The 19963-nt window shown below is 39.0% G+C and overlaps 1 protein-coding gene across 7 annotated transcripts in view; it reads left to right on the top strand.

Annotated features, from left to right (window-relative positions):
• Positions 1–19769, top strand: part of ZMYND11 (zinc finger MYND-type containing 11) — a 102836-nt gene extending 83067 nt beyond the window's left edge. For all 7 annotated transcript variants that reach the window (XM_090143121.1, XM_031615976.2, XM_031615979.2 and 4 more), the window contains 11 exons: positions 872–949; positions 1351–1443; positions 2895–2982; positions 4145–4200; positions 4845–4922; positions 5436–5554; positions 7312–7519; positions 9335–9403; positions 11224–11496; positions 12070–12255; positions 17378–19769. In XM_090143121.1, the coding sequence (XP_089999247.1) occupies positions 872–949; positions 1351–1443; positions 2895–2982; positions 4145–4200; positions 4845–4922; positions 5436–5554; positions 7312–7519; positions 9335–9403; positions 11224–11496; positions 12070–12255; positions 17378–17500 (1371 nt within the window). In that variant the 3' untranslated portion in view covers positions 17501–19769. The remainder of the gene's footprint in view (positions 1–871; positions 950–1350; positions 1444–2894; positions 2983–4144; positions 4201–4844; positions 4923–5435; positions 5555–7311; positions 7520–9334; positions 9404–11223; positions 11497–12069; positions 12256–17377) is intronic.
• Positions 19770–19963: the final 194 nt, after the last annotated feature.

Here is a 19963-nt window from a genome sequence, read left to right as displayed (position 1 = left end):
CCTGGAACCCACGCTGCTATTTCACTGCACTTTTGTTTTGAGGAGCTCCTATAGGCAAGAACAAAGAAGAGATAGCAGCTGTTGTAAGGCCATGTAGTACTGTGCACAGCCAGCAGCCTGGGTTTGGAAAGGCTATTTTGTAAGAAAGTTAGGCACCTTAGAGCCAACCTCTATGTAGCAGCATGTTCTCTGCATGAAAAGCTCCCTCTAGCCTGAGTTGGCTTTGAAGGGTAGGGATAAGAATCTGCACTAGTCCGAGCTGGGGATTAAAACTTCTGGATCCTGAACTTAAAAAGAAGCAAACTGTGCTCCAAAATCTGGTTTAGGTTTTATGAAGGAAGAATCACAAAAACTAACTGCTGTATTTCTTGAGCAGCAAGTTCTTAGTGGCTGGAGCAGTCCTGTGTTTGAGTGCATCCCACATGGTGTCTGTTTGCCTAGTAAGCACATTATAGATAGTACAGGATATTCTCTTAGAAGTAATTTATTTTACTGATAATGTAATGCTTTGCTAATGAAGAAAAAGATGATTTATAAACTATAATGCCTTTCTTCATTACTTTATTCTAATAAGATGTTTTTTTTATATGAAAAGTTCTGGCAAAATAGTATGAATATAGGTAGAAATAAAACTGGTGATTTTTATATAGCTGAAGTCCTCAGCCCAGTCATAATTCAAAGCAGCATGTATGGTTGTTATAACCTGTTAGTGTTACCACTTTCCCTGAAAAGATTTCCCCCTAAAAATTCTCCTGATATAGTTTGATCCCAAATTACCTTTTCAAAAAAATGTTGTGACGCTGAGAAAATGTTTGCTGGATGAACTTTGAAGTCAAATTTAAAATAATATGATCGTGTTTTTCTTTGACAGAGCATCAAGAAGAAAAACACAAGTAAACAAGAGATGAGCACATACCTGCGGTTCATAGTCTCTCGTATGAAGGAGCGGGTGAGTCTGAAACAGGGACAGTTGGCAAAGTGTTGTGTGCTGTAGGGGATGCAGTGCAGCTGGCCGTGTGTGGCTGCGCTGGAAGAAGGCCTACAAGAGAGTGTCGTTTTATTTCCCTTGTCATAAGCAGTGCGTGTGTTTCAACATACACTTATCATGTCTCTTCACCAAGATTAATATAATTGTGGCAGGAACAGTTTATGCAGCGGGCCCATAGCTCTTTTGAAACTGATATTTTTCAGGTTTGAGATGCACGTAATGTGTAAGACTGCTGATCTGCAGCTGAGACTTGTCTGTTCTCCACCTGATATATTCCAAGCTGTTGCAATTATTTAATCTTTTGTTTATGTTTTAAGCAGATTCTCAATGCAATAACTTGTACTGTCTCATGGTCCTTTCAGGCTATAGATCTAAACAAGAAAGGGAAGGACAACAAACACCCAATGTATAGGAGGCTGGTGCACTCAGCTGTTGATGTTCCTACTATACAGGAGGTAGAGTGATTTCCTTTCTAACTTCCACACTGTTTAGGTGCCTTTTAACACTGAAGATAAACCTTAAGAACTAAAGCACAATCCTGTTTAATGTTCATTATGATGAGTACTTCAACTTTAAACTGAGCATTGAATATAGGAGCTTAAAATGTCATACTTTTCTTTATAAACAGGGAACCAAGTGAAAATGTCTTGAGTGGTGTCTGATTTTCAGACATAGAGTGTTGTCAATTTCTTTCATATTAGGGTTTTACGAGGAGCTGCAGGTAGCTGAAATCTTTTTTAAAAAGCATGCTTTATCTGAGTCATTGAATATGGTCTTTAGTGCCTGTGTTTGCATATCTGGCCCAATGTTTTTGACTATATTCCATTTTTAACTATTGAGGCATTGTGTAGATGTCAACTTTAGAAACATCTGAATGATTCATAAAGAACCAATCATTTTGTTGATCACAAAAAAACAGGATTCACTTAACATCTGTTTTGCATTAATTGTTCCAAGAATAAAGTTCTAGTATGTTCTCTTTTTTTTTTCTCCTGAACAGAAGGTCTGATTGTGACTTGTGTAAATCGACACATGACCAAACTGGATAGCATATCATTTTATTTATTGCTGTAACTTGATTGCTATGACATGCTAACATATATTATCCTTTACAAACATAGATGTAAATAAATATTGCTTTATTATTGTTATTGAAAAACATGGATAAACAATAGCTATGCTGACAATTTTGGAGACATCCATTACAGGCTGGATTGAAGTGGCTGAAACTAAAAATAGGTTAGATTTCTTTTTCATTGTGTCACCTTGACCCACTTCCACAAAGGGTCTTTTTGGCCTTGATAACATCCCAGAAATTGAAGACATTTTGTTTAGTGATTGGAATTCTCATAGATGTTCTTCAAAGAGCATAAGAGAAAAGACTGCATTCCTAACTAGAAAAAAGATCTTACTAGGTAAATTATCTGCGTGGCTCCCTGTGGGCTTTTGTTATGGATTTGGAAGACTAAGGCAATCAGCCTGCATCAGAAAGCACTCACTGTCAAGTGAAAATCCTAGAAGTATAAAAGCAGTCAACGTCAATTTGAAAACGGCATGTATTTTAAGGTGTAAAATCTTCACCTCAGGGAATATACCTTTATTTGAACAAGCATTCTGGATCACATCTTGCTGCTCCAAATTTACCCTGTCATAACCAAGAGGGTTGTTTTTTTGAACTTAATCAAACATTAAAGCACATATTTTACTGCTGAGCATTGCATGAAGGAACCAATGCAGCCAGTGTTCAGGTACTAACAAACCATGTCAAACAGCTGTAAGTATTACTTCTATATGCTGGAAAGGCAGTGTCTGATAATGCAGATTTCCATGAAGACTTTTTTGCCTTCATGGAAAACAGGTACAGCACTTTGGCAGTCTTTTCACAATCCTGTTTTCTTTTATATAGAAAGTAAATGAAGGAAAGTACAGGAGTTATGAGGAGTTCAAAGCAGATGCGCAGCTGCTTCTACACAACACAGTCATCTTCTATGGAGGTAAAGTGCTACATTTATTACTCGCATTATTTGATTTATCTTTGTCAATAGGAAGCTCACATGTTCAAGATTGGTTTTGGTATTTGATAATCTTAAATTTAGATGAAGTTACTTGAAAGCCCTTACAAATCAAAGAAAGCTATGAGAGGACTTGGTTGGCTGCAGGGTCTGTTCTTGCCCACCTGCTACATGCTTATTTTCATCCTCTCAGCTAAACCTGTCAGTGGGAATTTGCAACTTTGCCATCCTGTTTCTTCTGCTACCAAAACCACAAATTAATCTATATACAGGTTTCTTCCGGAATACGTGTTGCTCTAAAGTAGAAAGAGGTACAGTTTCTGATGTGCTGTGTCAGCAAAAACATTGCTAATATCTGCCTTATTGCAACAGCAGATATGTCTACATCCCCCTAAAAATACTGGTGCCATCAGAAAAGGACCATCAGAAAAGCTGCAAGCCACTGAGGGAATTTAGGGATCATTTAGTAAGATGTGACGATATAGCTGGTAGGTAGAAGCACCACCACCACTTCTAGAAGTCAGAGCCAGGTCCAGGAACAAAGTTCTCCAGAGCTGTCTTTTCAGGAAGGATGTGGTTTGTGGTTCTCCCACGCAGACAGCTCAGGGGAACTGGGACCAGGCTGTGTGCAGTGTCAGGCAACCCACACTGTTGCTAGAAGGGAGAGCGCTAAGAGAGGGAGTGTGCCAATAGAGACATATACAAGTGTCAAGGAAAACCCATAGTGATAAACAGTTTCTGAAGCATTGTCTGAGAAGAAATACTTATGAGATGTACCTGTGTTCACTCCAGTGGTGACTGCAGAGAAGCATGTCTTAGGGCAATTGGTAAGACTTTAGCAAAGAAAGAAACTGGATCCATATTTAGAGCAACCGTGTCTTGCTGCTGCTGCTCCTCAGATTTATATTTGTACTGTTTGGTTTAAAAGCTTCTGATAGTGTTTTTGCATTATAAACACAAAAGAGCAAGCAAATATAGAACTGATCATTAGAAAATTTTAAATGGAGGTGTTATCCAAATGGCTGAATTATGTTTTGCATTCTAAAGCAAGACAATTGCAGCATGAAAGTCATAGCAGCTGCAGATCTTCGTGAGCACAGTGATCATACTGTGATTGTTCATAGCATTTATTTTTAATTTATAGCGGACAGTGAACAAGCTGACATAGCGAGGATGCTTTACAAAGACACTTGTCATGAAGTAAGTAGCACCAAGTAACCAAGATACAGACATACTATTTAATTTTTGCTTTAGAAGCTAAGATTCTTCCTGTTCTGAAAACAAGGACTTGAAGTTCAAGCTACTGATTCAGAATTGCTTTTCCATTTTTTGCAACTAGACTATCGTTTGGATAAAATGATATTCAAGTTTTAGTTTTGAAATAATACAGTAATACATTATTGGACTAGAAATAATTGTACTTGCTTGTATAATTTCAGTCGGAAGTGGGATTCCTACCAAATTCTGTAATTGTCATTAAAACATTTATCAATATTCAGAGGAGACCAGAAAGTAAAGATGAGGTGGCTGTCACAATTTGCTCAGTAGAATTTTTTCTTTCAAAATGTGCTTTAAATTTTGATGAATTTAATAACTATGCATTTTAGCTTTAATAAATCATTAAGTGTTCAATTAAGCCCTTCCCCCATGTTTTTTGAAAGTATGAATAACGTTTCTGCATCTTGTCTTTCATCTGCTCTTAAGACATCTCATTTTCACACCTTGTTGCACAGAAGTAATGCCACCCAATTAGCAAGCAGGACTGAAAAATTCTGCCACTTACACTACTGAGCTCATACAAATAGGATTTTTGGAGCTTATTCATATCTGTTTTTGTTTTTCAGCTGGATGAACTGCAGCTTTGCAAGAACTGTTTTTATTTGTCAAATGCACGACCTGACAATTGGTTCTGCTATCCTTGTGTATGTTGCTGACAAGTATTTTTATTTGTTTGTTTTTCTGCCTAAATTCCTGCAGTTTGATCTCATTAATGCATTGAATATTCCATTTCTGTAAGCATGTTTCAGATGTATAATTAAGACTCTCTTAAGTCTAGATATTTAACACAAGCAAAATGTTGGTTGAAGTGCGAGGCTGTATCAAATACGTGTAATAAACTTGATTATCAGACAGTTAAATCACTTTCACAAGAAAATAAGGAGCTTACAGAAATAAAACTTTAGGAAAGGACAAAGACAAGTTTAATTTGGGGGATGCTTAAGATATATGTTTTCAATAGTCTTTTTTTGACGATAATCCAAGCGATAAATCTTACAGAGAAATATGCATTGTATGAAGATAAAAATGAAAACAAGCATTAGATATAAACAGCAACCATATTTGTAAGAAACTAGTATAGCATTACAGTAAAATATTTGTGGTAGAAATTAATATAATGCTTCATATCCAATAATAAATAAAACATTTTTTTTCAGATACCTAATCATGAGTTGGTTTGGGCCAAAATGAAAGGCTTTGGGTTTTGGCCAGCCAAAGTCATGCAGAAGGAGGACAATCAAGTTGATGTTCGCTTTTTTGGTCATCACCACCAAAGGTAATTTATTTATTCCATGTGTTGCTTTCTAAAAATAATACTTAGATTGAGTTTATCTCATGTATCTTGTTGGGAGTCCTGGCTCAGCTAGTTGCAAGCCAGTTGTTTCAGAAAATTTAAAGCTCAGTCTAACACATCCAAAGTTGCCAAATGGCTCAGAGAGTCCCTTTCCACAGTTGTGATAGAGTTGTTACTTAATGCCATTTTAATTAAAGAAAGCCAATGAACTTCTGTGCAGAGAACTGTATTTTCAAAGCAATAACAATCTGCTAATCCAGTCCAAGGTAAAAATTGGACAGAAATGCTCTCATACTACCAGCAGTATTGACTTTGTGCAGTGTCCTCTTCTGAACAGTCACACTGTGTGTTTTTTTGTTTTGTTTTAGCAATATAATATACATCACAAATATTTCTGTTTCACTGCTGGAACACTGACGGAATTCCTGCTGTGAGCTGGTTGGCAATTTCAGAGAATAATTCTTTACACTGGAAACTTCCCAATTTTTACTTCCAAATCCACTTGTTTGTTCAGCATTTGGGAAGGGTATAGTAGCGTTGTTACAGTGGATGTACTGATTTTTTTTGCTGTTTAATTTATGTGCCTATATGTGAGCAGAAGTATATAAATGTTTGCAAATTAACACATGGTTTTTGGGAAAGTATATATTTTGCAGCATCCCAAAAAGTCCAGAGGATTCAGTAACAGTGTTCGATGAAACTGTTCATTTAAATTGCTTTTGATCTAACTTTAATATGCTTTAATTTGTGCATGAACTACCAAGATTTTCTGTTAGGTGTTAAGTGGATACGTCTTTATTTGTGTCACAATAAAAGAAAAATTACAGAAAAGAAAATTACCTCATTAGTAATTGTGGCATTAAGTTCACAAAGCTTCAAACTATTGAAGAAAGTAGCATGACTTGTGGGATCAGGTACTTGTAATTTTTCTGAAGTGTATGCTGGCAGAAAAGGCAAAATAGATTTTGCTAGAGAGTCATTCCTTGAAAAATGGAAGGCCAAATTTCCACTAGGTGTAAATTAGAATTGTTTCTGTAACTTCACGAAGTGATATTTGTGTTACAATAATTGAGAATCTAACCATGGACAATTAATTTATTACATTGTTTACTCTTTTATGTAGATGTGCAGGGCAGTAACTCTTTTTCTTTAATATCCTGTGCTACATAGTGTAACCTTTCAAAATGTCAAAAGCTGCCCATCATTCTCTATGAGGACTTTCTCTGAAAATACCAAAGTACTTTTGGAGCCGTATCACTGGTATGAATTCAGCCCAAAAGAGCATGACAGTCTCTGAGTTCAGTCCTGATAGACAGGAGTCCAAGCCACAGAGTATCTATATTCAAAGAAGTGATAATTTGGTACATGCCTTGCTGATTTTAGGAGAGGTCAAGGGCTAAACTGGATTAGCAAATGAATCTTCAGTAAAGATGTTTCTGTGTCTGACAGAGCATTTAGCAAGAGAACAGGCAGCTGATGGGTCTCCTTTTGGAGCTATAGATGTTTGTAGCTCATCAAAAGCAAGAGAGACTTTCAGCATGCACAGCTAATAAGTGCTTATGATAACATCAGTGTCTAATTTGTCACATTTTTCAAATGTGTCAAGCATAGGAAGATCCTGTGTGAATAGGAACTGTCAGCTCTTGGCCACTCTGAAAAACTGCTTTAGAAGTCCATTTTTTAAGTCAAGATCTCTGATCCTTATTTTGTGTTTCTCAACCTGTCTGTTTATTCAACAGGGCCTGGATCCCCTCTGAAAACATCCAGGATATCACAGTTAACATCCATCGGCTGCACGTGAAACGCAGCATGGGTTGGAAGAAGGCCTGTGATGAGCTGGAACTGCACCAGCGATTTCTTCGTGAGGGGAGATTCTGGAAATCAAAGAATGAGGATAAAGGGGAAGAGGAGGCAGAGTCAAGTATCTCCTCCACCAGCAATGAGCAAGTGAGTACCATCACGATGTTGGCATCCAGAGAAATTTATTATAGGATAGGGTACAAACATGACATACCTTGGATTACTTTTAAATTAGCCTTGTGCTCTGTCTGCAGTTTTATGGTGACTGTAACAAGATTCAAAGATTTACTTTCCCCATGTTTTGTAGCTTAGTGATAGCAAGAATATACATTTTTTTCTCTTCCCTCTTTTTCTTGCATGACCTCTGAGAAGTTTCAAAATGTTTGTCATCTACACCACCTTGATGAGAACAAACCAAGATTTCTGAAGTTAAGCAGGCATGTTCAAGTTCATGTCATGGATGTCAGATGGATGGCAGCACTGCCTTCCTGAACTCTCATCAAGGGACAGCCCTGAGCTGTTCTGCCTTTTCACAGCTGGAGTGTGTTCATTCAGGACTGTATTCTGTGTTACCAGTTCCTGAGCAACACCAACCATGACTCTGTTAGAAAGTCCAAGTAAAGTCAGGTGCAAACACTGCACTTCAGGAGCATGTGACCAGCAACTAATTAAAGTAATTCCAAAATAATTCTGCAAAATAAGAAAAATTACACTGCCTTAACAAATCTGAAATGCACAGAGGGACAAGATAGAAAACTATGCACTGGAAATTCCCTTATCAAAGCCGGGCCTTGCTAGTCATTTTGTGTCCAAGAGAGTGTTTTATATTTGCAGTCACTGACTTGGCAGGAAGTTTTTCATAGCTTGCAGGATGCTTCACTGTATTTTTGGCAACCTCTTCACTGGCATCATCTTCTTTCTTCATTTGAAACTATCAACATCTCTCTAAATCTGTATTTCAAAAGAATTGTGTTTTGACCCTCTTCTCTGCCCTTTAGTCAAACAAGTCTGTCATCTACTTTGTGTCTAAAAACTTACGGCTCATAAAACTGGATGTTGCTTTATGGGGATGCGTCTTAGCAAAGATATTTTTGTTTTGGTTAGTTTACCTGACTAAACCTTTGTAGCTCCCTTTATTTAATTTTGTATATACAGTCATGCAACAGCATAAAATGAAACAAGAAAACAGTCACAAAATTTATGACAGGTAACAGTTTCCCCAGTTTTTCAGGTTTTAAAGTGTCCATTTGCATATTTTCTATCCTGTCTCACCTGTTCATCCTTCACTTGATTAATGCTTGTACCTGCTTCATTGGTTTCCAAATAGAGGAACATAAGAATAGCCATCAAACTCAGAGCTTTAGAGTAATCTGCAATATTCTTGTACTGATGCTAGATGGATGCTTCAAAGGCTTCACTGTAAGGAACTGTAAGATGATATACCATTCACTTAGATCTTAATTCTTCTTTTATTTATTAGATATTGTTGGGTTTGTTTTAGGGATGAAGTACTGATAACCCTTCATGTATACAATAATAATTAAAGCAAGTCTCAGTAATCTTACTGCCTTTCTTTATGCATGTTTTCTTTGTGATAGTTGTTGCTTTCTAGCTTCAACAAGATCTGCTACCTAATTATGAGTTGCTGATATCAGAATATTCTGGAAAACAAGGGTTTGAATTTGCATGTGAAATGAAGCAAAGAATGATTACAGATATTTTAGAAAATACATACTGCATTTTAGAACATTTGTGAGTTTTTGTTCCTTTATCAGAGTATAGTTATCACTGATAATGGAGAAAGTTTACCATGTGCACTTGTTATTTAAGAACTTTCTGTTTGCTAAATTAAGTAATTGCAAATAAATACAAAGAAGACACACATCGTTCGTGTTACAATGAATGCTACTCATATGAACTATTGTTTGGAATGATTCAGTGTTCTTTTCATAATGTTCACAGCTGAAGGTTACTCAGGAACCACGAGCAAAGAAAGGACGACGTAACCAGAGTATGGAACTCAAAAAAGAAGTAAGTAACCTCAATTACAGAGGTTGTAATGTTGCAGAGATAGCAACATAAAAAGTTGCTGAAGTTGTAATAGGTGCACCTTTGGATTCTTTCACTTTTTACTGATTTTGTAACACTAATCTTAGAAATTCCAGCTCCATAGCTTTGTTCTCCTTGCTAACAAACATAATCATACATGCCAGATTCCAGCCACTGGTGTCTTTATGGTGATATTCTGTATCATGATTAAATCCACTGTCAGTCTACAAGATTTTTTTAGAGTCAGTTCTACTTGCTAAGTAAATGTACAAACAAAAGCAATTCAAAAGTATTTTGCAAGATCAAGAATATTAAGTTCATAAAATACCATAACCAGACTTGTCCATGGGACTTCCTTTCTTGTCTATCCACCTCACAAACTGAATGAACTGGGGGAAACATTAACCCATGGTCATGTAACTACAGAACTGTGTTATTATCCTTGCACACAAGGGGGCAGTTGCTTAGGCAGTCATAAATCTAGCATTAGTCCCAGTTTCAAAGCATTTTCTTGTCCTTGTTTCAGCTGCATGATGAACAATGAGGAAAAGTTGCACATATGCACAGGACTTGGGTCCCTACTACAGAGGAGGGTTCATGTATTTCAGCATCAGAGCTATGTGGGAAGGCCCTGATGCCTGAAATACTGATATTGTATCTGATCCCACAGGACTGTGTCTTCAAGGCACCTTCATCAGTGTGGATGTGACCATAGTTCCCCTGGGACTGCCAGAAAGGGAGAGTGGCATGTTTCCCAGACTACAGTTTAAGGATGTCTAATCATCCTAATTGTGTTTTCTATCAAGCAAATTCTGTAATTTAAGTATTTTTGTCTTAACATTTACCTTCTTAGCTCTTTTCATACTTTACCAGTGATCCTGAAGTCAATCCAAGTGACCAATTATAGAGTAATTGGTTGCAAAAGGGAATATGCATCATTTTGGTTGGTGTGCCATGTACCTCATCACACTGTCAAGCACAAAAGCCAGTCCTGAGCAAGTCTGGTGCATTAAGGACTATGAGCTTTGTCTGCACACTGTTAGATGAGCTTTTAAAAATGTAAGTTAAAAAAACAAAGTACATCCGTGTCTTGAGCTACTTCAAATATCACCAAGAATTTGCAAATGTATTGCTTTATCTGTTCTAAAGAGCAGAAACAATCAATATTACACTGTAATAACATAGGGAGCTAAATTAAATACAGTACATTACAGTAACTATGATTTCTTTCCTGATAATTGTGTAATTACAGAAAGCTTCTGTGGTCATCCAAGTTCTATGTTATTGGAATCAAGACTTAGACGCTCATTAGTCTTTCATCTTCAAAGCACCTTTGAAGTACTAATCAATCCTTGCAGCAGTTCTATGAAATAAATGGAATATTATAGTCTCCAGCAGAGCCTGTTGGGCCAGAGTAAGCCCTGGGTTTGCCAAAAAAGTTGAGGCACTGTGGCCATACTGTCTCTTCAGGAAGAATGGTAGGGGGAAAAAACTGTAGTAATCCTTTACTGGTGCCACTGAGTCTTCAGTGATCTGGTATGGTACCTTTGGGGAGCTGGTACTTTTTGTTGAGGTTGATGGTACTTTTAGGGAAGCAAGGGTGAGTGTGGCTTCCTTCAGCAGAGCTCCTAGCTCTGGGTCAGAAAAGCCTCCCCAGAAAGCTCATCTACCCAGTGTCAGCAAACACCTTTCACGTCAGCTGTGCTGCTGTTAATCAGATAACATTTTTTCTCCAGAGAGAATTGAGAGTTAACTTATTCTGTTTTGATACCTGGATTTGCAAGTTTGTTCTTTCTCTGTAGGAGCCAGAACCTGAAACTGAAGCAGTAAGTTCAAGCCAGGAAATTCCCACAATGCCTCAGCCCATTGAAAAAGTTTCAGTCTCAACTCAGACCAAGAAGTTAAGTGCCTCTTCTCCAAAAATGCTGCACCGGAGCACCCAGACCAATAATGATGGAGTGTGTCAGAACATGTGCCATGACAAATACACCAAAATCTTTAATGATTTCAAGGACAGGATGAAAGCTGATCACAAAAGAGAAACTGAGAGAGTTGTGCGAGAGGCAGTGGAAAAGGTAACACTTGTCAAACACCACCTACGCCCTGGTTTGAGGAGAGGAGGAGTGGGATTAGGATTTTTTTTCTACATTCTTTTCTACTTTAATAGCATCTACCCGTCAGAAAGTAGGTAAAAAACCTTTTTCAAGGAGACCGTATAAAAATAGTCTTCAGTATTGCTTTTCAGACAAATTCTTTACCAGCAGGCCTTAGTTTAAGTAGAAAACTCTTGCTGCTTCTGATTCTAGTCTAGTAAAATCAGTTTGTGATCCAAAAGTGAAACTGATTGTTCATTCATGATTATCTGTTGCCAAAACCTTTCTTTGTCTCCATTGTCAAGTGTGTTTGTAAACAATGTCATTGTTTAAATGCTATTCATAAACATTCCTTCTTCCATCAAACTTCTGACCTAAACATTAAAGAGGTTGGCTGAAATTTGTTTGAATCTTCTTGTCTAACAGTAACGTCTAAAAATTTGTTATCTAAGTCTGAACTGGTCCACTCACAACAGTATTAGGGGCTTAAAGAAGATAGATTTATTCCAGTAGCTATGCACTGACTTGCTTTGCTGAATTACTTTCTTATGGCAGCTGCGTACAGAGATGGAAGAAGAGAAAAGGCAGGCTGTAAATAAAGCCGTGGCCAATGCACAAGGAGAGATGGACAGAAAATGTAAGCAAGTAAAGGAGAAGTGCAAAGAAGAATTTTTAGAAGAAATTAAGAAGTTAGCGGGCCAGCACAAGCAGCTGATTTCCCAGACCAAGAAGAAGCAGTGGGTAAGTCTCAAAACTTATTACAAGGCAATAACTGGGAATGTATAATGTAGACTGCATCCAGTTGTAGGCATTCTCTTCCTTACTTTTACCTGTGTTGCTTTTTCATTTGTCTTTCATCTTCAAGGTTTGAGCTTTCAGATTTCCTTCACCCCCACATTTGAACTCCAGATTTTGATTGCTTCTATCTTATTTAGGAAGTGTTAACAGAACCATCTTCCATAGCCCAGCCAGATGTTGCTAAATATTTCTGAACAATGTGTAGTTGTACTTCAGATCAAACAAATTTTGCATTATGTTCCCACTCGTTTGATCTCAAGGCCCTAGAGAGTACAAGCCCTGGCTGTATGCATTTGGAGCTCCCTTCTAGAAATCCTCATATTGATACCATTTTGGCCTTTTCCTCCCAAAGCTTTTTCTGCAGCTCTTTTACGTTCTTACGCATTTAAGACATACATTCTCAAATACATTTCCCTCCCTTTTTCCCACTCACCTCGGAGCTTTGACTTTGCCAGCTGTGGCACAGCAATGTGCAGGCGCCTTGCCACAAGATGGCACGCTGCTCTGAGTGACGGACGGCCACCGCTACCCTGCACAGCGCCCGTGTTCCATCCTCTGCAGAGAGCTGTTCTTGTTTGGGCTCAGCCTCGTTAGCCTTTATGGATGAAACGGTGGGCCCTGCAGAGAGAACTGTGTTCTGTAGGGGACTGAAAGAAATATTAAAGCGAGACAATAGGTTGCTGCCTGTAACAGCTGCAATTTTGGGGTTTTCTTTTTAAAGAGAATTCCTTTTGAGCTCCTGCAGCATTTTCATTTTGATTCCTAGTAGAGATGTACTGTGTATGTGATGATGCTGCAGCGTTTGGTTCTCCATCAGTGAGCAAATCCCTCCCTGTGTACCTCTCTCTGCAGACCCAAGAAGTTATTTAGGTCTCAAAGTCGATCAAGTTGCTGCCTGTAATGAGTCACCAGCCCCTGGTGTCTGTGTGCTTTTGCTTGTGGCACTTGAAAAGGAATCTGAATTGGCTTTTCCCACCATAAAACTGCGTCAAACGAGCTCTATTCTGTGAGATGTTACAAGTGCACATGTGAACTGTTGCCACCACTCAGCTGATAAGTTGTAATTCAATCACGGTAACTGGATCGTGAGTCTAGGCTCTTAGCTGGAGCTGGTTGGGATTGTTTCTTTTCGAGGGCAGAATTAATGAAAGACACTCCTGAGATTTCTATTTGTCTGTTCCAATGTGTCTTTACCGTGTCCTTTAGCCTCATCAGAGTGCCATGGCACCACATCTCTGCGTCTTAGGATCATGCGCTTAATGCCTCTTTCCAAGCAAGACAATTAAAGATATAAAGAGCATTTGACAGCTTCACCTTCTCCTGTGGGCCCAGAGCTGTCAGTCACCACCTTAAATGAATGCATCGTGCAGGCAGCTGGTTTTCATGTGCTGGGAGGGAGGGGAAGGATAAACACCTTTGCATTCAGGCTGATGGATCTGCCTGCCAACATGCAGCCTCAGGCAGCTGGAGCTGGTCCAATTACACAACTCCCCAGTGATTTTTCTTTCTGTGGCACTAATGACAGTCCCTGGTGTGTAGTACCACTGTTGTATGCAGCTATTATAATAATGATGCCTCCTTACTAAAATCTCATGTAATTAACACATACTAAATGAGTTTTGGTGGCTTTGCTTTTTAATTAGAACCAGAGACCTCTGGTTTTGCGTAATGCAGATGTCTGGGTTTGGGAATGCAGCTGTTACTACTCATACTGTATTTGTATTTTTCCTAGATTTAAAAAAATAGTCTGGTCAGAATGAAGGGATTGCTTTGCTATTGCTTGACAGGCACACGAGCAGATGTGCTGCCTCACACCTTCTTAAAGAACCACGTTCTGTGTTGCTCTGACTGATCACTGTCTCCTTGGCTTAGCCAAATTTCAATTCTGTACCTTCAGAAAATTTGGAATTAATACAGATACCTCAAGTGCACAGCAAATAAAAGGAAGAAATGGAAAGGCAGAGACTCATGATTTTATGCAGTGTGATGATTTATAACCTCAGACCACAGTGCCACAGTTGTTTGGTTTTGTTTTTTTTTTCCCCAGTTATTTCTCTTGCATATAACTATCATTTAAAGTGGTGCATAGTTCATGTTTAACCTCTCTCTCTCCCAGTAATGCTTACCTGTATATTTATTCTAACTTGCAACAGGTTGTTTCTAAGTAACTACGTTTGTCTGTGATGAGTACAGTCTGAAACAAACCTCAAATGATTGATAATGCTTAAGATGTAGAAAACACAAAGGAAAGGAGGACTGAGGCCAGCTGGCATTTTGCCTTTTCTGCCACATGTGCTGGTACCAGCTTAGATGACACTTTATTTCCCTTTTGTAAGGGGAGATTTACATCCCACACTTATGGCCAACATATGTAAAGGGAACTGCAGTGTTTGCAAACTGGTTGTCCTCTCCTGTCTTAGTGTTTTTGATCTCTCCAAGTGAGCAGATGTGAAGCTTGGGGCTGAGGCCTGTGCTGAATGCAATGGAGAGACACAGCTGTTCCCTGTGCGTTCCAGCAGATGATCCTAATGGCTCCCATAGGTTCATGGGCAGCCAGCAACATGAAAAACCAGGAAAGCAGGCCTTGAGAGAACGCTCCTTTGCAGATTTTTCTACAAATAAATTTCCCTGGAGCTAAGATACAAAGAGAAAATGGAGTGGAGAAGTTACCTTCTCATGCAGCTGAAGCAGTCCCTTTACTGGTGATATAAATAAATAATTACTGGTTTAGTTGATGTAAAAGGCAACTTCCATGCATCTTATAGGAGAGTGTAGAGTTATTGCATTTTTATTTTGTTTTAAGACAGTTGGGTTTTATTTCCTTTGTAGTTCTCTTGTTTTATTAACAATGCTGCAGTTAGACAGTACATTGAAAGTACAACCTGTGTTACTCTGTGGTTTGACAGCACCCTGCACATGTCTCCATCTGTTCCCCATTATACAGGAGGCGTTCCAGGCTGAATTCTTAAAAGTATTCTCTGATTTTGAGTATGACAAATTCAGAAAGACAAATTTGAGATCATTAGATCCAATTTTTCAGGTGTTGTGTGAGCAGCCCCATTAGCAGCAATGCTATCCAACTTTGCACAGGCTGGTCAGGCTGACAGTACTGCATACATCTGGAGGCAGAGCCTGCTGCCCATCTGAGTGCCACACTCCCTGCTGAGCAGCACGCTGATTCTCTTTGTTTAAATCCTCAGTGTCCATGGAGTTATTTCCAACTTCCACCAACTTGGGAGTGTTCTGCATGTTCCAGCACAGAAATCCTCTTTGCTGAGGCCCTGCCGAGAGGCAGGTATTTCTGCAGAACTCAAAGACTGTGCAGTAGGTCTTCCTTCAGGAGTTTTGTGCCATGCTGGCAGCCATAAAAGGCAGGTAGCCATGGAGCCATTATGTGTTCTCCAGGCTTTCTCTCATTTCTGAAAGGTGTGAAGGTAAAATCACCTTTTTGCAGTAGCACTGTTGTAGCAGGAGGTCTTCTTGTCACCATTTGCAGCACTCTGGCAATCAGCAGACACGCCTGTGATGGCAGACTTCTTGCAGGCCTACACCAAATGGTCTGTGGCAAACCATGCAGTAGGGAATTATTGTTTTCTCCAGTAGTGTTTTTGTTGTGGCTTTTGGGATTTCTGAAACTTAAAGGGAGATTATAAGCTGGAGGGGAATAAACTTTTTCAAAGAATCATAGAATGGCCTGGATTGAGAAAGACCACAATGATCATCTAGTTTCAACCCAAGTGGGAAGGGTCACCAACCACCAGACCAGGCTGACCAGAGTCACATCCAGCCTGGCTTTGAATGCCTCCAGGGATGGGGCATCCACAACCTCCCTGGGCAACCTGCTCCAGTGCTTCACCACCCTCTGTGTGAAAAACTGCCTCCTACTATCTAACCTAAATCTCTGCTGTCTCAGTTTAAAACCATGGGTGATGGGTGATAGGACCAGTGATAGGACCTGGAGGAATTGTTTTAAACTAAAAGAGGGAAGATTTCGGTTAAGTGTTGGTGAAATTTTTCACTGGAAGGATGGTGAAGTGCTGGCACAGGTTTCCCTGAGAAGCTGTGGGTGCCCCATCCCTGGAGGCATGCAAGGCCAGGCTGGATGGGGCCCTGCTCGTGGCAGGGGTTTGAACTATGTGATCCCCGAGGTCCCCCTTACAACCCAACCCAACCCTAACCAACCCAATCCAAGCTGTTTTGCAATTCTGTGATTATTCCTAGCCCATGAGGATCTCCCCCAGCAGATCCTGAATTGGTCAGCCTTCCAGACCTCAGGAAGGCAGATTTTCATGTTTGGACAGCACATGAAGGAACTGGAGCTGTTTAGTCTGGGGAAAAGGAAGCTCAGGGGAGACCTTATTGCTCTCTTCCAACATCTGAAAGGAGCTTACAGTGAGAGCAGGGTTGATCTCTTCTCACTGGTGACAGGTGACAGGATGAGGGGAAATGGCCTCAAGTTACAACAGGGTAAGTTTAGGTTGGACATCACAGAAAACTTCCTTACAGAAAGGGTCATAAAACACTGGAATAGGCTCCCCAGGGAGGTGGTTGAGTCACCATCCCTGGATGTGTTTAAAAACCATTTGGATGTGGTGCACAGGGACATGACTTAGTGGAAGGTTGTTAGAGTTTGGGTAGTATGGTTAGGTTGTGGTTGGACTCGATGATCTTTAAGGTCTTTTCCAACCCGAACAGTTCTATGATCCTATGTTCACTCCAGGAAATTTTTTATCATAGCTTTTAGGAGGTGGATCGCGATGTCATTATACAAACGTAGAGTAAAAGACAGTTCCTATATTGCGTGGCTGAAAACTCTCAGCCCACTGACCTGGGAGATGTGCTTTCTTAAATGAGAGATGTGCTTGTGGTACTTGTATGGTACAGATTTGCTGAAAGTTGTAGCCTTTCTCGGCACATGTGACAAATGCCCTGCTGCATTTGGGTCCCAGGCAGAACAAATACTGCTCTGCACGCACCGCTGCACCCATGAGCAGGTGAGAACGCTTCTGGGCAGCGAGGAGGGATCCTGCGAGGGCTGTAATCTTGTCTCATTTGTTCTCTCCAGTGCTACAACTGTGAAGAAGAGGCCATGTACCACTGCTGCTGGAACACTTCCTACTGCTCCATCAAGTGTCAGCAGGAGCACTGGCATGCTGAACACAAACGTACCTGCCGCAGAAAAAGATGAAAGAGCTGTTCCTCCGCTAGAACATCACCCCGATGATTGCTATTCTCAGACACAGCGGTTTTTGTTTCCAAGAAGCCAAAATTGTTTAGAATTTGCTTCCCATTTTGCACCAGCCTTTAAACACTTTTCGTAAAAGAAATTTTGCACAGTAATTTCAATCTTCTGTTCAGTGCTCCTCCAAAATTTTGCCAGCGGAATGAATTGAACATCTCTGGGAGCAGGTTACTTTAAATAATTTTAAACGAGAGGATTTGTTGCATTTTCAGCAAATTTTAAAACATTTTTAGGTTTTACAGAGATTTTAATCTTTAAAAACAGCAGATCTAGAATTAAACCATGCAAGTTTAACAAAAGGAACATATAAAAACTAGATCTGAATGTAAGAACTTTAGAACTGTTTCAGAAAAACGAAGCATACTACCTTGATGTAACATTTATTTCTTAACCTTGTTGAGCTGGTTTTGTTCAGCTTAATTTTACTGTTTAAAGGCATTATCTATTGGTTATACCAGTGGGTACATGATTGAATTTAGGGAACAGGGTTGACACAGCAGGTGCTACTCCTGCGTATTTTTTCTTAAATATTTCCCAACTGTGTTTTATTTTCATTATTTCTTTTCAATATATAACTTTTATAACAAAATATTAGCTTTGATCTTGTAGTTTAAAATCACAGGGAACTGGGGTAATCTTTTACTGAGCTGGATCTTAGAGAAAAATGAATATTTAAATTTTGAAGTTTGCACATTTCATCTTTGTCCTGACATGAGTGCTTGTAACAAGAATAAGAAAAGCCAAAAAACAAAACCCAAACAAAAAAAATACAACTACCTTTATTCATATGTGGAATTACGAGGCTTACAAATTTTGTTAATGTGCCCCCTTCAGCCTCCCCAATCCAATGTCATCTGACTGCCTACGATCTGGTGTCACCTGGTCCATTGAAACTCGATAATAAAAGGAGAAAAAGCACTTACGTTTCACAGAAGCCGTTATGTTTGTAGTAATGGGTCATTGCCTAATAATGAGCTCCATCACTGTACTCAGAATGAAGAATAATGCATGTTAATTTTCTTGTATTAAAGATGCCGTGATTTGTAAAAAGTCTGTATTTTGCGGAATGTCTGGATTAAGAAGCATTACCAATAGGAATGGATCGATAGTTGAAAAATGATTTTTTTTGGTTTGTTTTATATATAGATATATGAATTGCATCCATGTTCAGAGACAATTTTTTAAATAGATGTAAAGCTTACTTAAATAGCTTTTCTTTTAAAGTGTCTCCGCATTTTAGTTTCTTCTTTTGAAGGCTGGTCTTAGACCAAGTCATACGCCCATTAATCATCCCGCTATTTTTTGAGGAGTTAGAGGAATAATTTGTAAATATTTATTTAGATCTTTGATATTTATTGAAAGCAATTACATGATGGAACGATGGAAGCTGAAGAATCAGGAGGAAAGCCTTTTAAAAAGTTTTCTCTAGGATTTGTCAGGGTCATTGTAAAGATGAAAATACAACTAAGACTTCTGTGAACTGCCATTGGAATCCTGATCTTTTTAATTACAGCGGTGATAGAAGTTAATTGACTTGATACTGCCAAATAGCACCCAACACCTTGTGGAAACTGAGCGGTAAGCTGATGGGAGAAAATAGTACGTAGATGGTAACTTGTATTACCACAGCTACATTATTGCCTGATTAATGTGTAATTAACTTTTGTCGCCTCTGTGTTGTGACTGTAAAACACTTCACAACTAAAAATCAATCCTGTTCAATTACTTTACAAGTTCCAAAACTTCGATCCACCCCTATGAAAGCAAGTTATTGTGGAAATATTTTTGGTGTAAAATCATTCCAGAATATGTAATATTTAACTGATAGCTGCATGAAAGTAAGATTCGTGTTACTTTGGCTTTTTTGTCTCTGTTGACACGGTTGCACATTTCCAAGTTACTACAGCGTGAAAACTGTGTGTTTTAAAGAAAAAAACAAAACAAAAAAAAAAAAGATTGTGGCCTGGTTTTGTATAAGTTTTAGGTAAAATTACAATTGATTGTTTTAGGAATCATGATTTAAAATTAATTTTTCTGCAAATCATAAAGCTATATTAAAGTGTTGAGCTTAGCCACTATGCACATTGTAATTATTCATTGTGGCTGTCCAGTTTATGATGCATTCTGGCATTTTGTAAGCTGCTCTGACTAGCAATATATAGAGTCATTTAATGTGTTAACATTGGGTAATAAATGTATTTAAAAAAAAAAAAAAAAACATCTCGCTGAATGTGTGTGTATTAATTGTGGCCTGATGCCCCAAGATGGCCCATGCCCAGGGCTGTGGATGAGGTGAACATGTCTGGACTCCCTGAGACCTGCTGCTGCCTGGTGGGGGGTGAGCCAGGAGATCCATGCAAGGACTTGGGCACTGAACCACAGCTCTCGGCACAACGATGAATTTTTTCA

The sequence above is a fragment of the Phasianus colchicus genome, chromosome 6, assembly GCF_987193195.1.
Source record: "Phasianus colchicus chromosome 6, bPhaCol1.hap1.1, whole genome shotgun sequence".
Lineage (NCBI taxonomy): Eukaryota > Metazoa > Chordata > Aves > Galliformes > Phasianidae > Phasianus > Phasianus colchicus.
Note: the sequence above shows the minus strand (reverse complement) of the source record. Positions and strands in the feature narration are given on the sequence as shown.